Source organism: Equus przewalskii, chromosome 4, assembly GCF_037783145.1.
Source record: "Equus przewalskii isolate Varuska chromosome 4, EquPr2, whole genome shotgun sequence".
Taxonomy (NCBI): domain Eukaryota; kingdom Metazoa; phylum Chordata; class Mammalia; order Perissodactyla; family Equidae; genus Equus; species Equus przewalskii.
In genome coordinates, this window is record NC_091834.1 from 94,671,404 (window position 1) to 94,692,849 (window position 21,446).

The following is a 21,446-nucleotide window of genomic DNA, read 5'->3' on the forward strand; positions in this document are numbered from 1 at the left end:
CTGCACTTTTAGGGGCTCTGGACAGTAGGTCTGGGATGCTGTACATCTCCCTACTATATGCCAGTGTGAGAATTCTGAGCACTTGCCAGAGCTCTTCCCTATAGCACAGAGCTGCACTAAAGTCTGAGGTTACTACTCATAAACATAGAACTCCCCAGTTGTTATTGCCCAGATATCATCAGAGATCCAGGTCTTTGTCTCTAGCTGTCTACTAGAAATGACCACCTCCATGCCCTTCAAGGATCTCAAACATAATATACCCTATCTCTTCTAATTCATGCCCACATCTCCAAATCCTTTACATTTGAAAACACTGGTTCTCTCCATATCATCTTTGAGAACCACCAACTGCCCACTTGCCCAAGTCAGAAACTTGGGCATTATCCCAGACACTTCCCCTTCTTTTTCTACTCACAGTCAATACATCTAAACTGCACAGATTCTGCTTCCTTAGTATTTCCCACTTCAGAAATTCGACAATGGTCTCTCTATCATGGAGGCTTTAAAGATACCCTCTCTGATGCCTACAAGATAAAAATCTAAATTCCTTTACTGAACAGGCTAGGCCCTTCACTATCTAACAGCTGCTCACCTACAAATAATCATCTTTTATCAGTCTTTCTCCTCCCCTGCAGACAATTTATTTTATACCCTCCAGTATTACTTATATTTTCCAGAACATGCCTGGTTTTTTAACATTTTTCTGGTTTTCATTTAACTATACCCTCAGTTTTACAGTATTTTCCCCTAATTTGCCTGCCTCTTTGGTGATATCTTCCCTGACTCTGACACTCAGCAGGGTTTTTTCTATGCTTTTATGGAACTTATTGCTCATCTCAGTTATAGCACTTGTCACAAGATATTAAAGTTGGCTAATTGATGACAAAGTCTATGTCATCTTCACTCATGTAACCTTGGCATATGCAGTACATACGGAATAGCTGATGGTTTAATAATTTTTGAATGAATGAACAAATGGTGGGGATGTTGCTAAATTTCTTATCGTTTTCCAGTTTATATAGTAAAGAGATTGGGGTCATGGCATGAGTTCTTAGTGTCACTTTTTTTTTAATTGAATGTTTTCCATTTGGATTCTGTTCAAGAACAAGAAAGACCAAGAGATTTGTGGATCCAGTATAGAAATCATGAAGATATTGCACTGAGGATATGGAGGAAAGAGGAGCCTCAGTGGGTATTAATGATTTTCATGATCCATCTTGCATAGGAATAAACTTCTGTGAAGAATCCTTCACTTCCCAGGGTGACACTTCCTTTTGCCCAGGACAGGATTCCACGTAACCTCCCACTGCAGATGGCTGGAGCAGCTGAAACTTCCTACCAGGAAAAGGGAACAAGACATCAATGTTTCTTTGTTCTCAGGGAACAATAATAAATCCCAAAAAGTAGCACTTTATAGTTGCAGAGGCATCTAAGGGGGTGGATTCATTTTTCTTGAGAGGGGACAACCCTCTCTTCACATCCACGTAGGTCTCACCTCTCTTGGTTCAAACTTAATCCAACCTGAGTGTAAGCAGGAGAAAGAACAAATGGTTCTACTCAGAATCTCTCCCACTCTAAAAAGGGGAAGGGGGAGTAATGACAAAACCAAAGACTGGGGGCCAGCCTGGTGGCGTAGTGGTTAAGTTCACACGTTCTGCTTTTCGGTGGCCCGGGGTGCGCTGGTTCGGATCTCAGGCGCTGACGTGGCACCACTTGGCAAAAGCCATGCTGCAGTGGGCATCCCACATGTAAAGTAGAGGAAGATGGGCATGGATGTTAGCTCAGGGCCAGTCTTCCTCATCAAAAAAAAAAAAAAAAAGAGGAGGATTGGCAGTAGTTAGCTCAGGGCTAATCTTCCTCAAAAAAAAAAAGAAAAAAACCCCACAAAAACCCCCCCAAAGACTGAGGAGGGAGAGGAGAGTGACTTCAGGCCCGTTGGATGAGTACCCTTTGATTTCTTGCAATCACCTCTCCTCCTCATGGAGCCCTGGCTATCTTCCTAGCTGGGGAAAGGAAAGATACCTTGATTTTAGACATGCTCTTCAGAGGCTGTCCCACACACATGATGTTTACTATCATTCTTCCATCTAGCATATTCTGGCAGTCATTGAAGGGAAGAGAATGTTTGTTTATCCAAGTCAGGATGTCAGGGTCACTAACTGTGGAAAAGAGAAGACAAATGAAGTTCAGGGTGTTTTCCTTATCATATATACTGTTGAGATCAGCCCGTTTTGTAAATACAATAATCCCTGAGAATATTCAATGCAGATAGCCAACATTCCATCCTTCTTAGGATCCTCGTTCAGTATCTCTGTGTTAGAGCAGTGGATTCAGAGCATCAAGTCCCATCAGATCTGTAGTTCTCTCTCTACTATGCATAATTTAGAAAACTTTGAAAATCCACGAGAAAATTATGAATGACTATGAAAAGAGACAGACACAAAGCCACTGTTCCCAAGAAACCCTTACTTTTGGCACCTACTTCATCTTCTTTACATTTAATCATAAAGGGAGAAAACTATTTTTAATGTGTCTAAAAGTGCTTTTTTAAAGAAATAGATTATTTAGTAATGGGTTATTTATAAGTGTATATATGTGTGTATATGTATTAATATACATAAATTTTCCCCTCAGAAGTCATATTGCTCATCTCAATCATAGCAATTATTACTATACTGTTAGCCTCAGGATGCAAGGATTCTAACCAAGGTATTACATAATTTTAATCTCCGGTAGAGAGCAGCAGGAGGAAGGAAACAAAAAATTGACCACAGCCTAGTGTTACTTATGGAGCAGGATTTTTCTGATAGAGTATATCCAATCTAATGTCCTAAAGAAGATTAAACCAGATAGTGTCAGGTTAGAAAAGAGAGGAGTTATGTTGAGTTTTAAGTTTTTATGGGAATTCAATTGACGTATATAGAATAAACTAGGTGAAAGTTTTTGAAACAATGAATTACTAAAAAATATTGGGAGCCTTGAACCAGAAAGCTTATAGAATTACAATTTTTCGCTATGATTCTGACTTGCAGAGCCTGTGTGATAAAACCCTTGCAGTACAGTTTTATTTTGTTTTCAAATGGTATATTATAAATTACTTTTGTAAAATGTGATGCAATTAATTTGAATAAGACGTAAAGTTAAGGATAAAAATCATGAAGCTTCAATTTATTCAGAAAATATATTCACTTAGATTTTCAGGAATGTTGCTTCTAAATTGAAAATGAAGTTACAAATACTGAAATATAAAAGTCCCTACTTTTTATTTCCGTTTTTTTACAAAACATTGATTTTAAAATTTCCCACTTTTTATTTGTTTTTATAGAACAGACGGCTTTTTCTGTAGGCACCAGCACAAAGTTTAAGCCTGATTAGTATCCATGGCAACTAGCCTCAGCAACACAGCTTTAGCAAACCAATCAATGAATGCCACTTTTTAAACTCAGCCAATCAGAAGCCCTTCTAATAAAGGTGCCCCAGAGTGCCAAACAATCAACAAAAATCTCACCCAAGTTATCGTGCCTCCACAGATGATGTCAACCCTCTTAAGACTCTGAAGGTCTTCCAGTTCCTGTATAGAAACTTCCCACAAATCCCACATAAACCCAGTACTCAGCTCTGCTCAGTGAGACTGTGCCTGCTTAGCATTGCTCTTCCTTACTATAATAAGCAATAAATTTAGCTTTATCAATTTATTTCAAATATCAAGTGGTGGTTCCATCATCCTTTGACAATACCTAAAGAGAGTATAACGAGTTATTAGTAGCCACATGAAGTAAAGGCTACGAGGGACCAACCTTCTCTGCTCATACCAATTAGAGTTCAGAGGGTAGAAGGATGTGTGCCTGCAACCTGGGTGGTGGCAATTTTTCCCAGAGGCATGTCAGACCAGAGGGACACCAACAGTATATCATAATAATCAACTCCCCTATGAATCCTGCTAGTCCCCACTTCAAAGTGAGAACTATTGGAGGAAGCAATAGATCTAAGAGGTCTCTGCAAGGAAACAGCTCTGGTGATGTGAGAGATGGCTGCCTCCACCACCTTCTTATCTCTCAGAATCCACTTGAATGAATCACCATCAACATAAGGTTGGGTATGGCGGGGAGTGGGAAGTATTCTCTGTTGGCTCACCATATCACTTGTTTTGTTTTTGTTTTTCTCACTGCTGTTCCATTAATTTCTTGGTGGACTATCAGCAGCCACAGGATGTCTTGAATAGTATCTCTAAGGTGAGGACTTCTAGTTTCCCCAACTTTATTTAAGTTCAGTTCCCTGGACTCTTGTCTATTGAATGTTCTAGAGATATAACAATTACTGCCTGCTCCATGCATCAGTGTAGATTGGCTTCCCTACATCAATCAGTCTCTTTGAATTTTATCATTTGGCCTCTACTCTTGATAGTATAAAGTCCTGGCAGTAATCACTCTAGGGTCAAGAACAATACCTCATAGCAGTTATTTCCTTCAAGTATATTCCTCCACATTTTTCCCAACTCCAAAGTCTCTTCAGGATGAACATAGAGTCAAATACTTACGGTTTTTATACTCATTCCAGATCCAGGTTGGGATAAAGCAGGTATCATTAGTTGCTAAGTGTTCCATAGCTACGGCTATGGTTCCTACATGGCTGTTGAGTGCCGCAGGCTTGGACAGTTTTATCATCATCAGGTCATTTTCCAGAGTTTCTTTGTTGAATTCAGGGTAGATCACAGTCAATGAGTAATTCCGTATCTGCTCTTTCTTATTTTTGATGCTGGGTTGATAAACTCCCAGTCGGATTTTAACACTTCGGAAGAAAGAGGGCAGGAAGATGGAAAAGAGCAGGGTCACAGAATGTAAGAACTGCGACAAACATCAGAAATGACCTTCCCCAATCATCTTAATTTTATCTCTTAGACCGGAGAACTGAAGTGACCTGCCTTGGTCTGTAAAATAGTAATAACAATAGTTTACAGGATTATTGTATTAGAGTCAATGTATGTATAGAACCTGACATCACGGTATGTACCACCTAGAACACTCTCAGCACAGTCTAGTTATTATATTATTATTGTTTACTGTTAAGATTTGGATAATCCAAATGAGTAGGTAATAGAGATGGCACCACAATCCATTATTCTAGAGCTCTTTGCCTATACTACACAGCCTCAAGCAACTCTAGAACAAGCATATTGGACCCTTTGTTTCCGGCTATTCTTAGGCCCGTCCCAGCTGCTCTCAGGCCAAGTAAGATAGACTCTTAATATCATCAGGTAAGACGGACTCTACATAGTCTATCAGGATTCCCACTTACCACTTTCTCTTATATTTCCTGGACAAATTCAAACCCACCTATTTCCATTGCCAGGAGTCCAGTCATACAACAGATACAAGAACCATTCCCTACCAAAAACAGTTCATGCATTAGATCTAGTGGAGAAAAAAAAAATCAGATTTTCCAACTTCAACTCTTGGAAGGAATGAACTGTCTTTATTTCCTTTATATTTCTGATAAGGCGCAGAGCAAGGGTTCACTCTGTGTTCAAGTAAACTGTTTTTGAAAAACTAGGTGGCTGAGAGCTCTGAGTTTGAAATAACCCTTGTATACTGCTGAAACTCTGAATAGGTCCCAGTCACAAGACACATCTCTCACCCAATCACAATAGAGACACTGAAATTTACAAAGGATAGCATTATTTTGTGCAGTGCCCCTTGCCCTTCTCCTGTTTCCTGCATCACATCATATGGCTTCTGCCTAACTCTTCAACCTCATCCTGCGAACATCCCTCCTACTCTATACACTCAGTCAACACTGACCTCTGTTTGCCAAATACTTGAATATCTTTACAACTTCATGGACTTTATGTACACTCTTCCCTCTGTCTGGAATATTCTCCAGGCTTTATTCACTTGGCTGCCTCATCTTCTTCCTATTGGTCTCATCTCTTCAAAGAGGCTTGGCATGACCACCCTAACTAAGGTAGATCTCTTGTTTGATTCCGGTGTATTACAGCTTGCCACTCTTTTTGTATTTTATCTTTGGCCACTTATTTGTTTTGGCTTACTTCTTCTACCAGAATGTAAGCTCCATGAGGGAAAACTTATTTCCATCTCATTCCCTCGCTGTTTTCTCAGTGCATTAAGCAGTCCCTGGCAGATAGTAAATGTTCAATAAATATGTTGAATGAATGAATATTATTTACTCTCCATGAGAAAGAGTCTTCTGACACCTTCCTATTGATCTCCTCTTAAACCACCAAAATGTGTATTATTTTCCCCATTGGGAAGAAGAGCCTCTCTCTTCCTGGACCTTCTGATTCCCTTAGGATATCATTAAAACTTGCTGAGATGCCTCATAAGACTTACTTTCATTTAAATAGATTTCTTCCAGCTCCCAAGAGCAAAGGGATACTTACGGTAAGGGGCAGTGAGCAGCTGTCAATACCCACTCAGGGTGAATGAGAGACCCCACACAGGGTTCTGGGCTGGATTGCAGATAGACCATGTAAGGAACAGGAAAATCTTCTTGTAAGTCCAGCTTTTCATTTTTAGAATCGTTGGCCAGAACAACTGTCATAGGTGGAAAGAGACAAAAAGTTTGAGAGGCGAGAGTTGGCTAAGGCAGTTTTTCCCAACCTAAGGTTTTCAAAGATATTATCAAGGTCTTCACCTTATTTTAAATATTTTTTTTTAAATCAGAGGGAATTATGCATGTCACCCAAGCTATACACATTAAGAAAACCAACATGTCTCTTTGCTTGAGATAGAATTATATTAAAGATCTGTTAAACTAGCACATGGGCTTGTCTGAGGCTGATCAGAAACTGGCAGCACTGTGTATTACAAAAGTGAAAAAAGTGAATTATTACTTTAGAAACATTATTTTTAATTAACTTTTGCCAATTAAGCATGGAAGTAAAAAATTGCATACTGCCTGACTTTGGTGATCAAAGCTCTGGGGAGGACCATGAGGCTTCCAGAGCCCTGACCCAGCCCACCTTCCTTTCCTGTGCCCACTCCTCTAAAGCCCATCTGCCCAGGGAAAAGGAAGTGTGGCTGTCCAGGAAAAGTGGCAGTCTAGGAAGTCACACACCCAAGACTCTTGGGAGAAAGTAAGCCACATGTGGTGACATAACCTAACATGTTCACAGGTCTCAGAGAGGCTTAGAGAGCATGCTGACGGGATGAGCTGCACACGGAGAGTGTTTCCTTCCATTTCCTTCAACAGTTAATTGAAGCAAATGTTCACCACTTCCTATCTCTTCAGTTGTGGCTAGCTGCTTCTCCTTCCTCCCCTTCCCTACACAATCCCATCTCCTTCTAGGCCACTGCAAGGCCTCAGACTCACCAGCTGCACTCATGAAAGCAAAGATGAGACAGCACTTCATGGCAGGCTGTGATCTCACCAGGAGCAGACAAGTTGGATCAAGTTGTAAACTGTCCCAATTTTCAGTCCAAGTGCCCTTGACAAGAACTGCTGGGGGAGAAACATTAATTGAGGGTCATGAGGAAAAGCAAGGATCTTACAGCAGTTTTCAAACTAGTCCTCATCAAAACCCAGTTGTATAAGGCATGGCTGGGAGCTGTCTCTGGTATGAGTGAAAGAGAGAAAGGAGCAGACCAAGTCAAGACCCTGGTGCCTCTTCTCTGCTCCTAAAAATCTCAGGAGTGATGATGTATCTGCTGACATTTTTCCTCCCCTCTTTGTGACATAGCCTTTCTTTGTTGTCCCCTCTTCCCTTTGTGACTGTGGCTCCTCTCTCTCTGGCCTCACTTGCCATCTCCCTTCTTCCAGAGAGTCCCTCTGTCATTCTCAGAGACTCATCAAACATGGGGATGTGAAATAAATTTGATAAACCATTCCTCTGGCCCCTCCCCTCCCATTTTAGTGATGAGGAAGCTGTGGTCCTCATGGAAGTTAGAGGCAAAGGCAGGACTCAGAAATGAGTCTCTAGATTTCTTCTGACATATTGAACCTTACCTGAGTCTTGTGCTCCCAGAAAAGAGCAGTGAGTAAAAAATTCTCCAGGAATTTTGTATTCTAGGAAATGGTGGGCCACAGAGAATTGCCCATCACCACATGAGCTAGAAGAGACTGTCTACTCTTTCTTTTGGTTCCCAAAAGACTTGAGATGACTTCTTTGTTTACCTGTGATAAGGTCAAACACAGACCTTTCCCCTTTTGCCTGAACTTGCTGACATGACCAGACACAGACCCTCCAACTTTGTCTCACGAATGATTAGCTGAGCTTAGAACTATTTTTCCCCTGAAACTAGCTGAACATATAGAGATAAACACTTCTGTTTCGCTAACTGGTTGAGAATTCTCCTGATTGCAAAACAACCTCAACTGTGAATCTCTCCACCTGTAACTTGTGCATTTCTCCCTATAAAAGTCTAAGGCAAAACCATCCTGCTGAGACATTCTGATCTTCAGATCTGGATGCTCTTCTTATTGCAATAGTCTGAATAAGGTCAATCTCCTTACCTGTTCAGTTTTTGTCTTTGACACTTAGTACTCTTTCCAATGCACCACAGTCCTTTCTATAAGTTAGCCTTACATGATAACTTTCTGACAGAGATATGTGATAGTGAGTTCAATCAGGGATATTGGTCTATCATTTTCTTGTACTGTCTTTCTCTGGCTTTGGTATCAGAGTAATACTGGCCTCATAGAATGAGTTTAGAAGTGTTCCTTACTTTTCAATTTTTTTGGATAAGTTTGAGAAGGATTGGCGTTAATTCTTTAAATGTTAGGTAGAATTCACCAGTGAAACCGTCTGGTCTTGGTTTTTCTGGGTTGGGAGGTTTTTGACTCCTGATTCAATCTCTTTATTCATTATTTGTCTGTTCAAATTTTCCATTTATAAGGTGCTTAGAACAGTGAGTTCTAGTGGCAAACAGTAAATGCCATATAAATGCTTGTTAAATAAAATAATTGTAACCTTAAGATCCCCATATTTTCCAGCTTCTGGGGACGACTTTCTATCTTAATGTCCAAAAGTTGTTGTGAAGTCCTTAAATCTTTTGAAATTTCCATGTTTACTAAAATAGCAGTGAAGAGCATGGACTGGAGTCCAGCTTCTAGGGTTCAATTTCTCGCTTCAGGAATTCCCTAGCTGCCTTATCCTGAGAAAACCAGTTAATCTCTTTAAGCCTCAAAATGGGAGGAATATTAGTACCTATCTCATAGGATAGTTGTGGGGATTAAATATTATTTAAAAGCACATAAACATAGTGTGTGGCACATAGAAAATAATAAATACTAGTTATGATTATTATTACATTTTTGCACCTCTGCAAAAGTGAGAAATCAGTCCTGAATCCTAAGAAGGATCAAACCTTCAGTATGTTCCTGGTCCACAGAATTGTGTATTTTGGCTCCAGTATGGTCCAGGAACATGGTTCCTCCTCAAGTCAGGGATTCAGAATTATTGAGCACCTGTGGGTTTAAGGACTCCTCAATCCAATACAGCTCTCTCTGCTGAGATAAATTACTACCCATTCCAGTTCTAAACATGTCTCGCTTGTAACATCCGCTGACAAATGTGACTGAAAAGATGTGGGAGGATGAGGGGGGAGCCAATCAGTAGTCCTAATCTGCTCTGTGCTGTACTCGTTCTCAGCTGGCTTTCTCCTTGGAGATGAGTATAAATAACGAGAGTTTTGTAAGGTGGTAAGTGTTAACAGTAAATTTTATAAACTAAACATCCTGGGAATTTCATTAAAAACAAACTTTACTTTTGTTTTATACCTATCACACGTTTATTGAGAAAGATACAAAAAAGTAACAACAGAAATAAGAAACAAAAACAACAAAAACTCACTAATTACAACTACATTTAGAGTTGTTCATTAAGAGTATATCAGGCATTGCAAAACTATCTCTTTTGCTCTTCCCATTCTCTATAATTTTCCTTCCCACTAAAAATGTTAACAATTCTTTAAGGCTTTTTTTAAAGAGCAGTTTTAGATTCATAGCAAAATTGAGAGGAAGGTAGAGAGATTTTCCATATACTTCCTGCCCACACACAGGCATAGCCTCCACCATAATCAACATCTTCCATCAGAGTTGTACATTTGTTACACTCAATGAACCTACATAGACACATCACTATCACCCAAAGTCCACAGTTTCCATTAAGGTTCACTCTTGGTGTTATGCATTCTGTGGGTTTGGACAAATGTATAATGACAGGTGTCCATCATGGTATCATGCAGATTATTCTCACTGCCCTAAAAATCCTCTGGGCTCTGCCTTCTCGTCCCTCCTACTCCATCCCAACGCCTGGAAATCACTGATCTTTTTACAGAATGTTGTATTGTTGGCATCATACAGTATGCTGCCTTTTCAGATAGATTTCTTTCATTTTTTAATATGCATTTAAGGTTCCTCCACGTCTTTTCATCATTTGATAGTGTATTTCTTTTTAGAGATGAATGATATTGCATTGTCTGGATGGACCACAGTTTGTCCAGTAACCTATGGGAAAACATCTTGGTTGCTTCCAAGTTTTGGCAATTACAAATAAAGCTGCTATAAACATCCATGTTCAGGTTTTTATGTGGACATAAGTTTTCAGCTCTCTTGGGTAAATACCAAGGAGTGTGATTGCTGGATAATATGGTAAGAGTACATTTAGGCAGATTCCTTGGCTTAGATAAATAAAAAATGATTAGAATGAGCCACTCAGAGTTACTGAGTATCTCAAAGACTAAATAAAGACTTTTGTATTTGTATCCTTTCAACAAGACAAACATTCTTAACTGACTTTTAAAAGTATAAAAAAGACTAAAATAATACTAAGATAGTAAATTAGTTTTTAAAGGTATTTTAAAATTTGATTTCAATACTAAAGTTACGTGCTATAAAAGATAAATCATTAGAATAGTTTGCATTTAAAAAATAAATCAACTAAGATTTCTAGGGAAAAAGAGGCCTCTATTTGTTTTATTACAGCAAGTTTTCTTAGATAAATTCATCCTGAGCACATGTTGAAATTCTTTGCTTGTCAATGGGAAAACTAACAACTGGATTACAGAATATACCAATTTGAAGTAAACTTACTTCTACCCTGCTTATATAGTCTATCTGAAAAATAATATTTACATAAGCAACTAAGCTTGTAAGTGTGGATATTGCTTTATTTTACGTAGCTGTTAAAGGTCATAACCATGAAGTTGACAATTGAGAGCCATCTTCTCAGAGTTTTCAGGATCAAGTGATAAGTAAGGTAAATTTATCTGTTACTATAATTAGACATGAGAAGCAAAAAAATGTGTGTCTCTATGCAGTTGTTCCTAATGTCAGATAGTTACCTCTTTACATTTCTTTGTTTTTGCTACAAAGCTACCATGTCTTCCTGGATCTTATTGAATCATGAATTGGGTATTTATTTGTAGTAAATACATTTTAGGGAGAGATATTTCTTCTGACTCTACAAAGTGGCTTTTTATTTTAAATTGTAGTATGTTTTCATAGGTCTGTTGACGTTTTTCTTTGATTATAGTTTAGAAGCAGATGTATGCTGTCTAGTCATCCATCCCTTTATCGTTCACTTTTCCTGTGGCATTTGCATTGATCAGCATTATATTCTATAGTCTCTATTATTTTCTATGTATCCAATAAGACTGTATATACCATAAAGGCAAAGTTTTGACTGTTTTCTTTCCTGCTATATCTTTGGTGCATAAAACAGAGTCAGGCACATAATAGGCCCTCAATAAGTATTTGTTGAGTAGGTGGTTGGATAAGTGAAGAGAATAGCTATAATGTCCACTGCGAGACATACCAGGTTTATTTAATCAATCCTCTATTAATGAATATTTGAATTGTGTCTTGATTTTCAGGCTTATGTAGATAATGCATCAATAAGCATCCTTGATTATTCTGGTGGACTTGGCGGCTGCCTCCTTAACATCCACTCCTTCTTCTTTTGATAACTGCTTTTATAATTATTCAGTTAACCAAACATATACCAAGAAGGCCATGTTTATTGCAGAATGGAAAGTCACTGCTTGCTCTGATGGTATGCCCTGTAACTTAATTGTAAGTTAATCAGCATAATCCCATTCGATTATTGGCTCAGAGATGTGCAAATGAGAAAATTCAGTTAAAGAGACATGACATGATGTCTGCCAGGGCCTTCTGGGAAAGAAGCTTCCTAGATCTTCCGGGAGCAACTTTATTTATCTCTCTCCCTAGATACAGACAAGGGAGAGTATTGCTCTGAGAGCCATTTTGATCACAAGGCTTTATCCTGAGGACAAAGCTGACTGTAATGCAGAGGGCAAGGACAGAAATAAATTGGGTCCTGGATGACATTTTTGAATTGCTCAATCAAACCATCCTCGAAGCCCTTCCGATTTCTAAGATTCCATTAGTACATTTTTAAAGACTGTGAATTGGATTTTCCGTTCCTTGCAACCGAATGACCCCTAAATGATACACTCACATTTATACATCTTTTTTTCTGTTTTTACATGCATATTTTAATAGGCTAGAGTTCTAGAAGTTAAGTTGCTAGGTCAAAGAGCATATATGTTTCACATTTTAATATAAATTCACAAATTGTGAAGAGTTAGATTTTAAACAAAATAAGAGATAGAAAATGGTGAGATATACTGAAAAGGGACTACTGGTTGGCATCAAGAAAAATGATTTATTTTCCCTTTTCATACTTTTCTCTGGGCTTGCCCTGAGCTTTTATATATCACACTTATCTTGTCAGGTCTCTGAATCTTCCCTCTGCCTGAGGTGGTTAGGCGAGTAAGCGTATACTGGTGGTGGTGATGGGATGAGGTAGGAAAATATTTCACTAGGAACAAGAAAATCTTCAAACTCATTTGTTTCTGGAGAAAAGCCTCTTTAGTTAATGTAGATCAAAGTCTTCTTATTTTAACAAAGAAGAGCTATAAGTGAAGTTAATTTAGGTATATGCAAATACAAAAGCAATTCAGTAAGAATTAAGGAAATAACACAAGACAGGTTAGTTATGACCAAATATTGAAGATCCTTGAATTCCAGGCTAAGGAATTTGGGCTCCATCCTAGTGTAATTGATAAGGCAATATTAGGGGCTTAGCACTGCTCCCTACAAATGTGCCATCCAGAGTTACAAAGGGATGGAAATTGGTAATAGGGGGACATATCTTCCTATACTTTCCTCTCCCAAGATATCTGTTATGGACTGGATATTCGTGTCCCCCCCAAAATTCATCTGTTCTAACTAACCCCCAATGGGATGGCATTAGCAGTGGGGACTTTGGGAAGTTTAGATGTAGTCCTATGGGTGGAGCCCCCATGATAGGAGGAGTGTCTTTAGAAGAGGAAGAGACTAGATCTAGCTCTCTGGGCCGTGTGCAAGAAGATAAGGCAAGAAGGCAGCTGTCTACAGCCAGGAAGTGCCCCTTCCCATTTCCTGTGGCACATTGATCTTGGACTCCTTAGCCTCCTGAAATGTGAGAAATCCATGTTTGTTATTTAAGCCAATTTAAACTATGTATTTTGTTATAGCAGCCTGAACCACTAAGGCAAAATTCTCCTTCATCTTACCACTGGGCTGAAAACATTTTCCACTTTCAAACCTCGTTCACCTACTCTAATGTTTCTATGCCCAGACTCCATGTATCTTTCCCTTGATCTATTTCAGATATGCACATGAATCATGTCTTGGGACATATACTCCAAACCATCTTCCAGATGATCCATTGAACAACCTAGAGTTGGGGGAGCAGTGTTGAAAATTAAGACCTACCTCTACAGATAGGGCTGAAGAGATCAAATAACACCTCTGTAGCCAAGACTTTTATGACCTTAGGATAATAGATCTGTTTTCTCCAAACTTATCTGCATTTGCATTTTTTTATTTTTTGCTTATAGTTCGGAACAGTACATAATTTGGGTTGGTATTTGGGGATTCTGGTTGTGAAAGAGGGGCCAGATTGCCTGCAGACATCACACCTACTATAGCAATAAACCCAGTTAGAAACAAGAAAGGTCCTGGAGACCTGGGATACAGTGGTAGGTGAAACCATGAAAAATGCACGAAATCTGTGGTTTTTAAGACTTTATTCATCTAGATGTTTCCCTTATCTAGCCTCAAAGAGTTTTAGAGAGATTAGACCAAAAAAGGGAAAGAACAATGTCACAGTAGTAGCAATGCCTTAGGAATAAGGATAGCTGGTGCTTCACCTCAGCTTTGCTATGAACTAGTTGAATGACTTTGGGCAGTTGATTTTAACTTCCTGCACTTAGTATCATTATCTGTTCAAAACTGTGATGGGAACGGTGATCCTAACCTTATTCATCTCTATATCTCCAATGTCCCACACAGATTCTGGCATAGAGGAGGTGATCAGTGCATTTATTTTGATTAGGTTGAATGAGTAACTAAATATCTTTTTAGGTTTTATGTTCATATAATACTTTGATTCTATGTCCACTTTCTTATTCAGCAGATAGTTTCAAGAGAAAGTACAAAAATACAAAGTAGAGGACAATTCTAGGACATATTTGGTGTAAGACAAATGTTTTTATTAAGCTATTGTTTTCAGGCATAGGAGGAAGGTGAAGTTAACTAACAGGAGATGGATTATGAAGAGAGAATGGTGTAGAGTTGGCAGCAATGGTCTGCTGAATCCAGTCCACATAGTTGCAGACCTTGGTGTAGACACCAAGTTTGCCTTTCAGAGTTCAGCCATGGCCCCAGGAGACAGTACCCCGGAGCTCTCCGTTGCAGACCACAGGACCACAAGAGTCATACTGAGCAAGTCAGAGGAGACAATTAGAACTCTGAACTATGCCCAGATGGGAGAAAGCCTCAAAGATGTTCCTCCAGTATCTTGAAGACATCATCAGGCTACTGATCTTCCATGAAGAACTCTTCTTCCCCTGGAAATCCAACCCTCAATCTCCATACTACATCCCGTTCTTTTTTCTCCCTCCTTCTGGCTCCTCCTCTTTCTTTCCTTGGTTGCAGACCTGTAGGGCCAAGAAGAGTGAGGGCTGTGGAGTGTAATGCTGCCCAGCTAGCCCTGCTGCTTTCAAAGAGCTTCTTTCTACAATATACCTCCCAGGATGGCATCTGGATGTTTTTTGCATATAATCACTGTGTATCTTTTGCTCTTAACCCTAACCCTTACTATGGCATAAAGGAAATCCATCATTTATCCCAAGTCTATCCCTCACCCCTCAAAATCAGTCCCAGAGACAGCTTTTCAATCTTCTGTGTTTCAGGAAAGGGTAAATATCATGGAGATGCACGAGGCTGAGTTGGAGGAAGGAGTGAAAAGAAACTAACCTGGCAGGAATCCTTTCCAGACTCCAAGAAGCCTGTACAGAGCATGCTGTTGGTGATCTGGCCAGATAGGCATTGTGGCAAACAAATGTTGGAGAGGATGGGAGCTTCCAGACACTGCAGGAGATCAGAGAGGTTGACTGTTGGGTGCAAGATTGAAAATGGAAGATTACCCATGTGATTCCTGGAAATTTCTTTCCCAATCTCTCTCTCTCCCTTCTTTCACAATACTCCTGCTCTTTCTCTCAGATTGCCAGTAACTGCTACTTGGGAAGAACAACTTTTATTTGGAAGGTGTTCCAATCAGTTTTTGGTGAGGAAGATTGTCCCTGAGCTAACATCTGTTGCCAGTCTTCCTATTTTTCTTTTTTCTCCACCAAACCCCAGTACCTAGTTGTATATCCTACTTGTATGTATTTCTAGTTGTTCTATGTGGGATGCCGCCACAACATGGCTTGACGAGCTGTGTATAGGTCCGTGCCCGGGATCTAAACTGGCGAACTCCAGGCTTTTGAAGTGGAGCACGTGAACTAACCACTTGGTCATGGGGCTGGCCCCTTCCAATCAATTTTAACTCACCAGTTATTCTCTCTGTGATACTAGGCTTCAGTGACCCCAGATTTCAAATCTACAGACCTTATTTCTTAAGCAGGTCTATCCTTCAGAAAATACCAAATCCCTGAGCCTCTGTTCTGTTGACCTTCTCAGTTTCTAGTTCTCTGCAAATCAGTAATTACACATCAGATGAACACCTAGCTCTATATAATATTCATTTTTGTTGTGTTTCCAGCAGAGGAATCTTCCTCATTTCAAGTCATGTATTCTAAAACTCCATATAGCCACAAACTATACTCTGTGAACCTTGCCTTGAATGACAGTTTGGAGTAATTGACCTGAAACATGCCTTTCACCTCTAGGATTCTCAGACTTGCTGCCTCTATTCCAGGTGACACTTACAGCCATTGCTCAGGGTGTTGCCCCAGCCAGAGATGAGGCACTGGTTACTAGCAGCAGCACAAGATCTTGGCTGAGAGTTTGTAGATGTTCAGGAGCTGATAGTGGCCTGGGAGCTCAGTTTAATCAGCAGGATGTTATTATCAATGGTGTTTTCATTGTATTTGGGGTGGGGGATGACCATGGCTGAATTAATGAATTGTTCGTTGCCCTTAACGACTTCAATGTTGTATTCTCCCAGATGCACCTGGATTCAGCTGGATTAAAGGATTACAAGTTTCCTAAGTATCCAACTTGAACTTTTCCCCCTTCCGAGGACACCCTAGTCATGAGCATAATACAGGCATCATTCCCTTCAAGCATTTGCAGTCATGGGTAATTGTGCCCTTAATGTAGTCCTACCAGATATGGTGCACGTTAGTGTATTTCTTAGGTAGGTGCCACTACAAGTACAGACTTACAGCCCACAATCTTGTGAGAATATTTAGGTTTAGGAATAGAACCAAAGGATGCCAAGAAAACAGTGGGAGGTGAAAGGGAACTACACAGCACCTGCCATTTCTCCTCTGGTTGGGACTATCAATTACTGTAGGGAGACATGACAGGAATTCGAGGTCTGACAGAACATTAAGGGAGTAGAATGAGTTGTTATTTTTAGTGATGACTGTAAATTGCATATGTGTTATCACCTCCATATGCCATCTTTTCCTGGTTGAGCTATAATGATTAGGACTATTTACTTGTTAATGCTCTTAAGCTAGTTCCAGTCCTACTTCATCACTCAGTATTTCCCCTCCTGTGTCTTTAGTACCATCATTTGGAAGGACATCAGGGAACTCTAAGTGTACCTTTCCATGAGAAAGTCCCTCAATACATCATACAATTTCTGGGGAGAACAATGTGGCTTTTAGAATCTGAATGCTCACTACTCAAGCATAGCTCTATAATTTACCCTGATTGTGGTTTGGCAGGGCCGGGGAATGAGTTGATCTTAGAGAACAGGGATGTTTGTCTTGTTTATTTGTGACTTGTAGCAGTGACTAGCAGACACAACCCACAGGTCGTTGATGAGGGAGCCACCACAGAGGTGGTAGCCAATGTTCAGAGATACCTGATAGAGGACGGAATTCTCCTGACACATGTAGCCCCTCTCCAATCTTGTCATCATTTTCATTGAAGAAAGAAACTGACAGAAAAAAGTTGGAAACTATCCATTAAACAGATCATCTTGGAATTTCTACTCACCACCAAGTTTTTGCAGATTAACCGGAAAATAGCAGATAATGTTTTCTTGTCACACATAGTTGGAAATGGTGATTTAAACATAAGCTTTTCAAGATGTTATTATTCTATACCTTTAACGTATTCTACTTATACTATTATAAGTATCTAATTTTTATGCATTAAATTTTATAAAGATACTGCATTCTTTTACATAGGTACCACACACACACACAAACTCATATACCTTCATTCACATACACACACATGGATCAGAGACTCTGTACATAAGAAATACCCTGGACACCAGTACTTAAGGATATAAAGAATACTTTTTACCAAAACCCTGCTCAGCATCCATGGAAATAGGCATTCAATAAAGCTCTGTTGTACCCATGGTGTTGTTTACTTGTGTGGCTGGTAGGGCACAGATATCCCCAAGAGGTAACAGAAAGGAAGCTTTAGAAGCCACCTGGGAATATTCTGGTCGGGAAGAAAATGGCAGTTTGTACTTTTGTTTCCCTAATTGCTCTTCATGGTTCTCGCCTAAAATTTTCAGGAAGTGATTTCATAGAACATTATAAGCTTTCCCTCTCCAACCTTTCCACTTATCCCAATTATCTTTCCAATGTTTTCCAATTTATTCAGTATTGTGAAGTCTGGCCACTGATTTATTAAGCTTCTTACAGCTTCAAAAGTCTCTAATTATATTATATGCTCCCTATTATTTAAATAGTTTAAAATAATTTTGGGAAAGACATTCCCAGGTGTATAGAAAGGTGTATTGAATTTATGCCTGCCCAATTAGAGAAAATTTGCAGTAAGTTTTAGTAATATAACATTTAGTAGTATAAAAGTAGAAATAGTCATTTCTTTATTTCCTTCAATAATTGAATGGCATGTTACATTATGCCGCAGAGATTTCATTAGCAAAGATGTTGTAAAACCCAGCCCATAACTTTCATTCACAGAAAATCAAATATCTTTGCCTGTTAAGATGTCCTTTAGTACAGAGGAGACTCAGGCTCTGACCCTCATGACCTCTTCAAGGAGCACAAGATTAGTCATTGGTCTCAATTATTAACTCCTAATCCTTAGAAAGATCGAAACAACATTTACTTAATGTTGACCATCCTTTCGTTGTCTCTCATCCTTCATAGATTTTACCTTGAAGTTCAGGGCTATTCTGCCTTAGCCCATCTACCCCGATCACTCCTGCTCACTGTGATCTTTCCCCATATAGTGAGATTTAATTATCTGTAGACACATGTATTACACACTGTTGTTTTGAATTTATAAGTCTCTTGAGTACAGAGATTGCTTTCAACATTCCAGAGTACAAACTTAAATATGTGACAGACACCTACTAATTCATTTATTGTTGGAGACTCACCAGTGGCTCCCAGGAGAGCAAGGAAGAGAAAAGTCTTCATGGTTACTCAATGGATCTGGACCACAGACTAGGATGAAGAGTTTTCATCCACAGCTGTTTATTTCTACCTCATTGACACTCATGGCCACAGGTGACAGTAAAGTGATTTCCCTGAAAATTCAGAAACCCAAATTTAGAATTCAATTGTGCCTACTTGAAGATAATTCAGTGTTAAATTTAAACATCAACCTTTGTCTTTCTTTCCAGAAGTTTATGGAAATGGAAGTAATGGACCCACCTGGTTGGAACTGTTCCCCATAATAGAAAAGTAAGTTGGAGTAAGGTCACCCAACAGGGCTCCAAGTGTCCTGATTCCCAGACGAAATTCTTGGGTATTTGTCTTGCTTAACTGTGAACCTTCATCTTGAGTACTATCTTGAGAAATTGGAGCTGGTGCGTTTAATTAAAAATATACAGAATATAGCCTGCTGAATGAGATGGCACAAACCACCCACATGAGGTCAGCAGAGTTCCCTCAGCACTCAAGCTCCCTCTTTGGGGTAGTTAATACCTTGGGGTTGTTTTGATTGAAGGCTTAATTTCTTTCTTTCTTTTTTCTTTTTCCTTTTTTTTTTTTTGAGGAAGATTGGCCCTAAGTTGACATCCGTGCCCATCTTCCTCTACTTTATATGTGGGATACCTGCCACAGCATGACTTGCTAGGTGGTACATATGTCGGCGCCTGGGATCTGAACCGGCAAACCCTGGGCCACCAAAGTTAAGTGCGAACTTAACCTCTATGACACTTGGGTGGCCCCTGAAGGCTCAATTTCAATACACCCACACAAAGAAATAGTCAAAAGATTTGTTACTCACAGATCCCAGAGGCGAGGGGGTGCAACTGAGCCAGGGAAAGGGCAATCCTCAGGTGCCAGGTGAGGAACTAGCAGGAGGTAAGAGAGCAGGGCAACAAGCATCTCTTATTTCTAAGGTGGTTTGCATGGAGGTCATTAACTTTTCACGGGCTCCACTTTAAGTAGTTATTTTTTAAAAAAGCAAAGCTGGTCTTGGGGTGGGAATCCTAAGCTTCAGTCCATATCTAAATGTCCAGACTCTGGGTGTGAGCGGGGTTGTCATACTGTAAAATGCCTAGGCAGCAACTCAAAATGAACATTTTTCTCATCACAATTGATCTTGGGATGCCTGGACATTAGTCTTTAGGGAAAATCATGGGCACTTTCTGAATGACGGAGATATCAAAAGTCACTGGCAAGGTTTTGGTCACCCAGCGCATGAAACATTTAAGCATAGAAAAAATGCCAATCAGCAATATCAACAGGCAAACAACTGTTTGAAATCCTGTCCGTAACTGTCTCTCTCACTTGCTGGGGTCAAGTCAAGAAAATAAATCTAGGTCCTTGGGTAAGATTAAGGTAGGTATTTGATTGAAACTTGGGTCAGATTATGGAATACTTGTACCTGTTGGGCCATTTTTTGTAAGTTTGTCCGAATTTGTGCAGAATTATTAATAAACATGAAGCAAGTGGTACACTTTACAGCACATATACCCCCTTCCTTGGCCTATAGCTAATGTAAAACTAAAGAGTTACCCTAAACCATGTACAATAAAGAATCATGTTGTTGTTGCATTAAGGCAGGCTTTAGTGTAACAGCCCAACGTGTTGAACCAGCATGGCTACAGGTTAATGTTTGTTTTAATAATTTTTTCTTGCATGACCAGTGCTGCATTGCCTGACCCCGTCCCTGCGAGGCATAGTAACAGACCTACTCCCAACATAATGGGAGTGAATACTGCATGCTTTCGATGTGAGGGAGAAGAAGGAGAGAAGAATTGGGGGTCCTGTTCAGTGATTTTTAAGTGTGGTCCCAGGGAGGCTCAAGTACACCGGTATGAATATATAGGACTCCCTAGGAGTTGGCATGGAGGCAAACATGCAAGTACAAGATACGGTCAGGATTCCAACCCAGGAAATCTGGCATCAGAGTCTGTGCTGTTAACCACTATGCAAAACTTCCCTAGAAAGTTCACCAGAATCTGGAGACCAAGATAGTACAGAATTCCCGGCCAATGATAATAGAATTGAAATTTTTGGAGTGTTTACTATGTGTCTGGCACTGTGGACAGGATTTACATACATCAGCTCTTTCAATCCTCACCAACAACTTTACGAGTGTTGTTATGATTTTACCATTTTATAGATGGGGAGGATGAGTCTTAGAGAAGTTATTTATTTTGCTCAAAATTTTATAGCTGTTAAGTGGTTAATACAGCGTTCAAACTCAAGCAGCCTTATTTCAGGGTCCATGTCCTTCTCTGCAATGCCATAAATACAACAAAAGAGAACAATATGAACTCTACCAAACCAGGGGATGACTCTAGGAAGCACACGGAATTCTGAAAAATCCAAGAAATGGGTTCCTGGGACAAGAATTGTCAGAATTAATGGAGTATGGCAAAAATATCAAGAGTAAGTGAATCTCAGTGAGAACTAACTTCCAGCCACACATATCCAGACTCTACACCCACACAATATATATGTGAATTGCCTGCCAGGATGCTATTCCTGCTTTAGCAAATAATCTCTTCTGAAGAGATCCTT

General features: G+C 39.6%; 1 protein-coding gene and 1 pseudogene across 1 annotated transcript; both read right to left on the minus strand.

Moving 5' to 3' along the window:
- Window positions 1-995: 995 nt before the first annotated feature.
- LOC103542229 (serine protease 58-like) lies at window positions 996-7,708 on the minus strand. The gene is made up of 5 exons (XM_008509165.2): window positions 7,330-7,708; window positions 6,398-6,551; window positions 4,538-4,788; window positions 2,023-2,159; window positions 996-1,335 (listed from the first exon to the last, which is right to left on the minus strand). The coding sequence occupies exons 1-5, from the start codon at window positions 7,367-7,369 to the stop codon at window positions 1,186-1,188; spliced, it is 732 nt and encodes a 243-aa protein (XP_008507387.1). The 5' UTR covers window positions 7,370-7,708; the 3' UTR covers window positions 996-1,185.
- A 6,847-nt stretch (window positions 7,709-14,555) lies between these two features.
- LOC103542231 (serine protease 1-like) lies at window positions 14,556-18,887 on the minus strand (annotated as a pseudogene).
- Window positions 18,888-21,446: the final 2,559 nt, after the last annotated feature.

What these genes read in the sequence shown, in the direction of transcription:
- LOC103542229 (XM_008509165.2), bottom strand. Translation starts at nt 7,369, where the DNA reads ATGAAGTGCTGTCTCATCTTTGCTTTCATGAGTGCAGCTG. An exon ending in TGCTTTCATGAGTGCAGCTG is followed by an intron (nt 6,552 to 7,329) that starts GTGAGTCTGAGG and finishes CACCTATGACAG; the next exon opens with TTGTTCTGGCCAACGATTCT. An exon ending in GCTGCTCACTGCCCCTTACC is followed by an intron (nt 4,789 to 6,397) that starts GTAAGTATCCCT and finishes TTTCTTCCGAAG; the next exon opens with TGTTAAAATCCGACTGGGAG.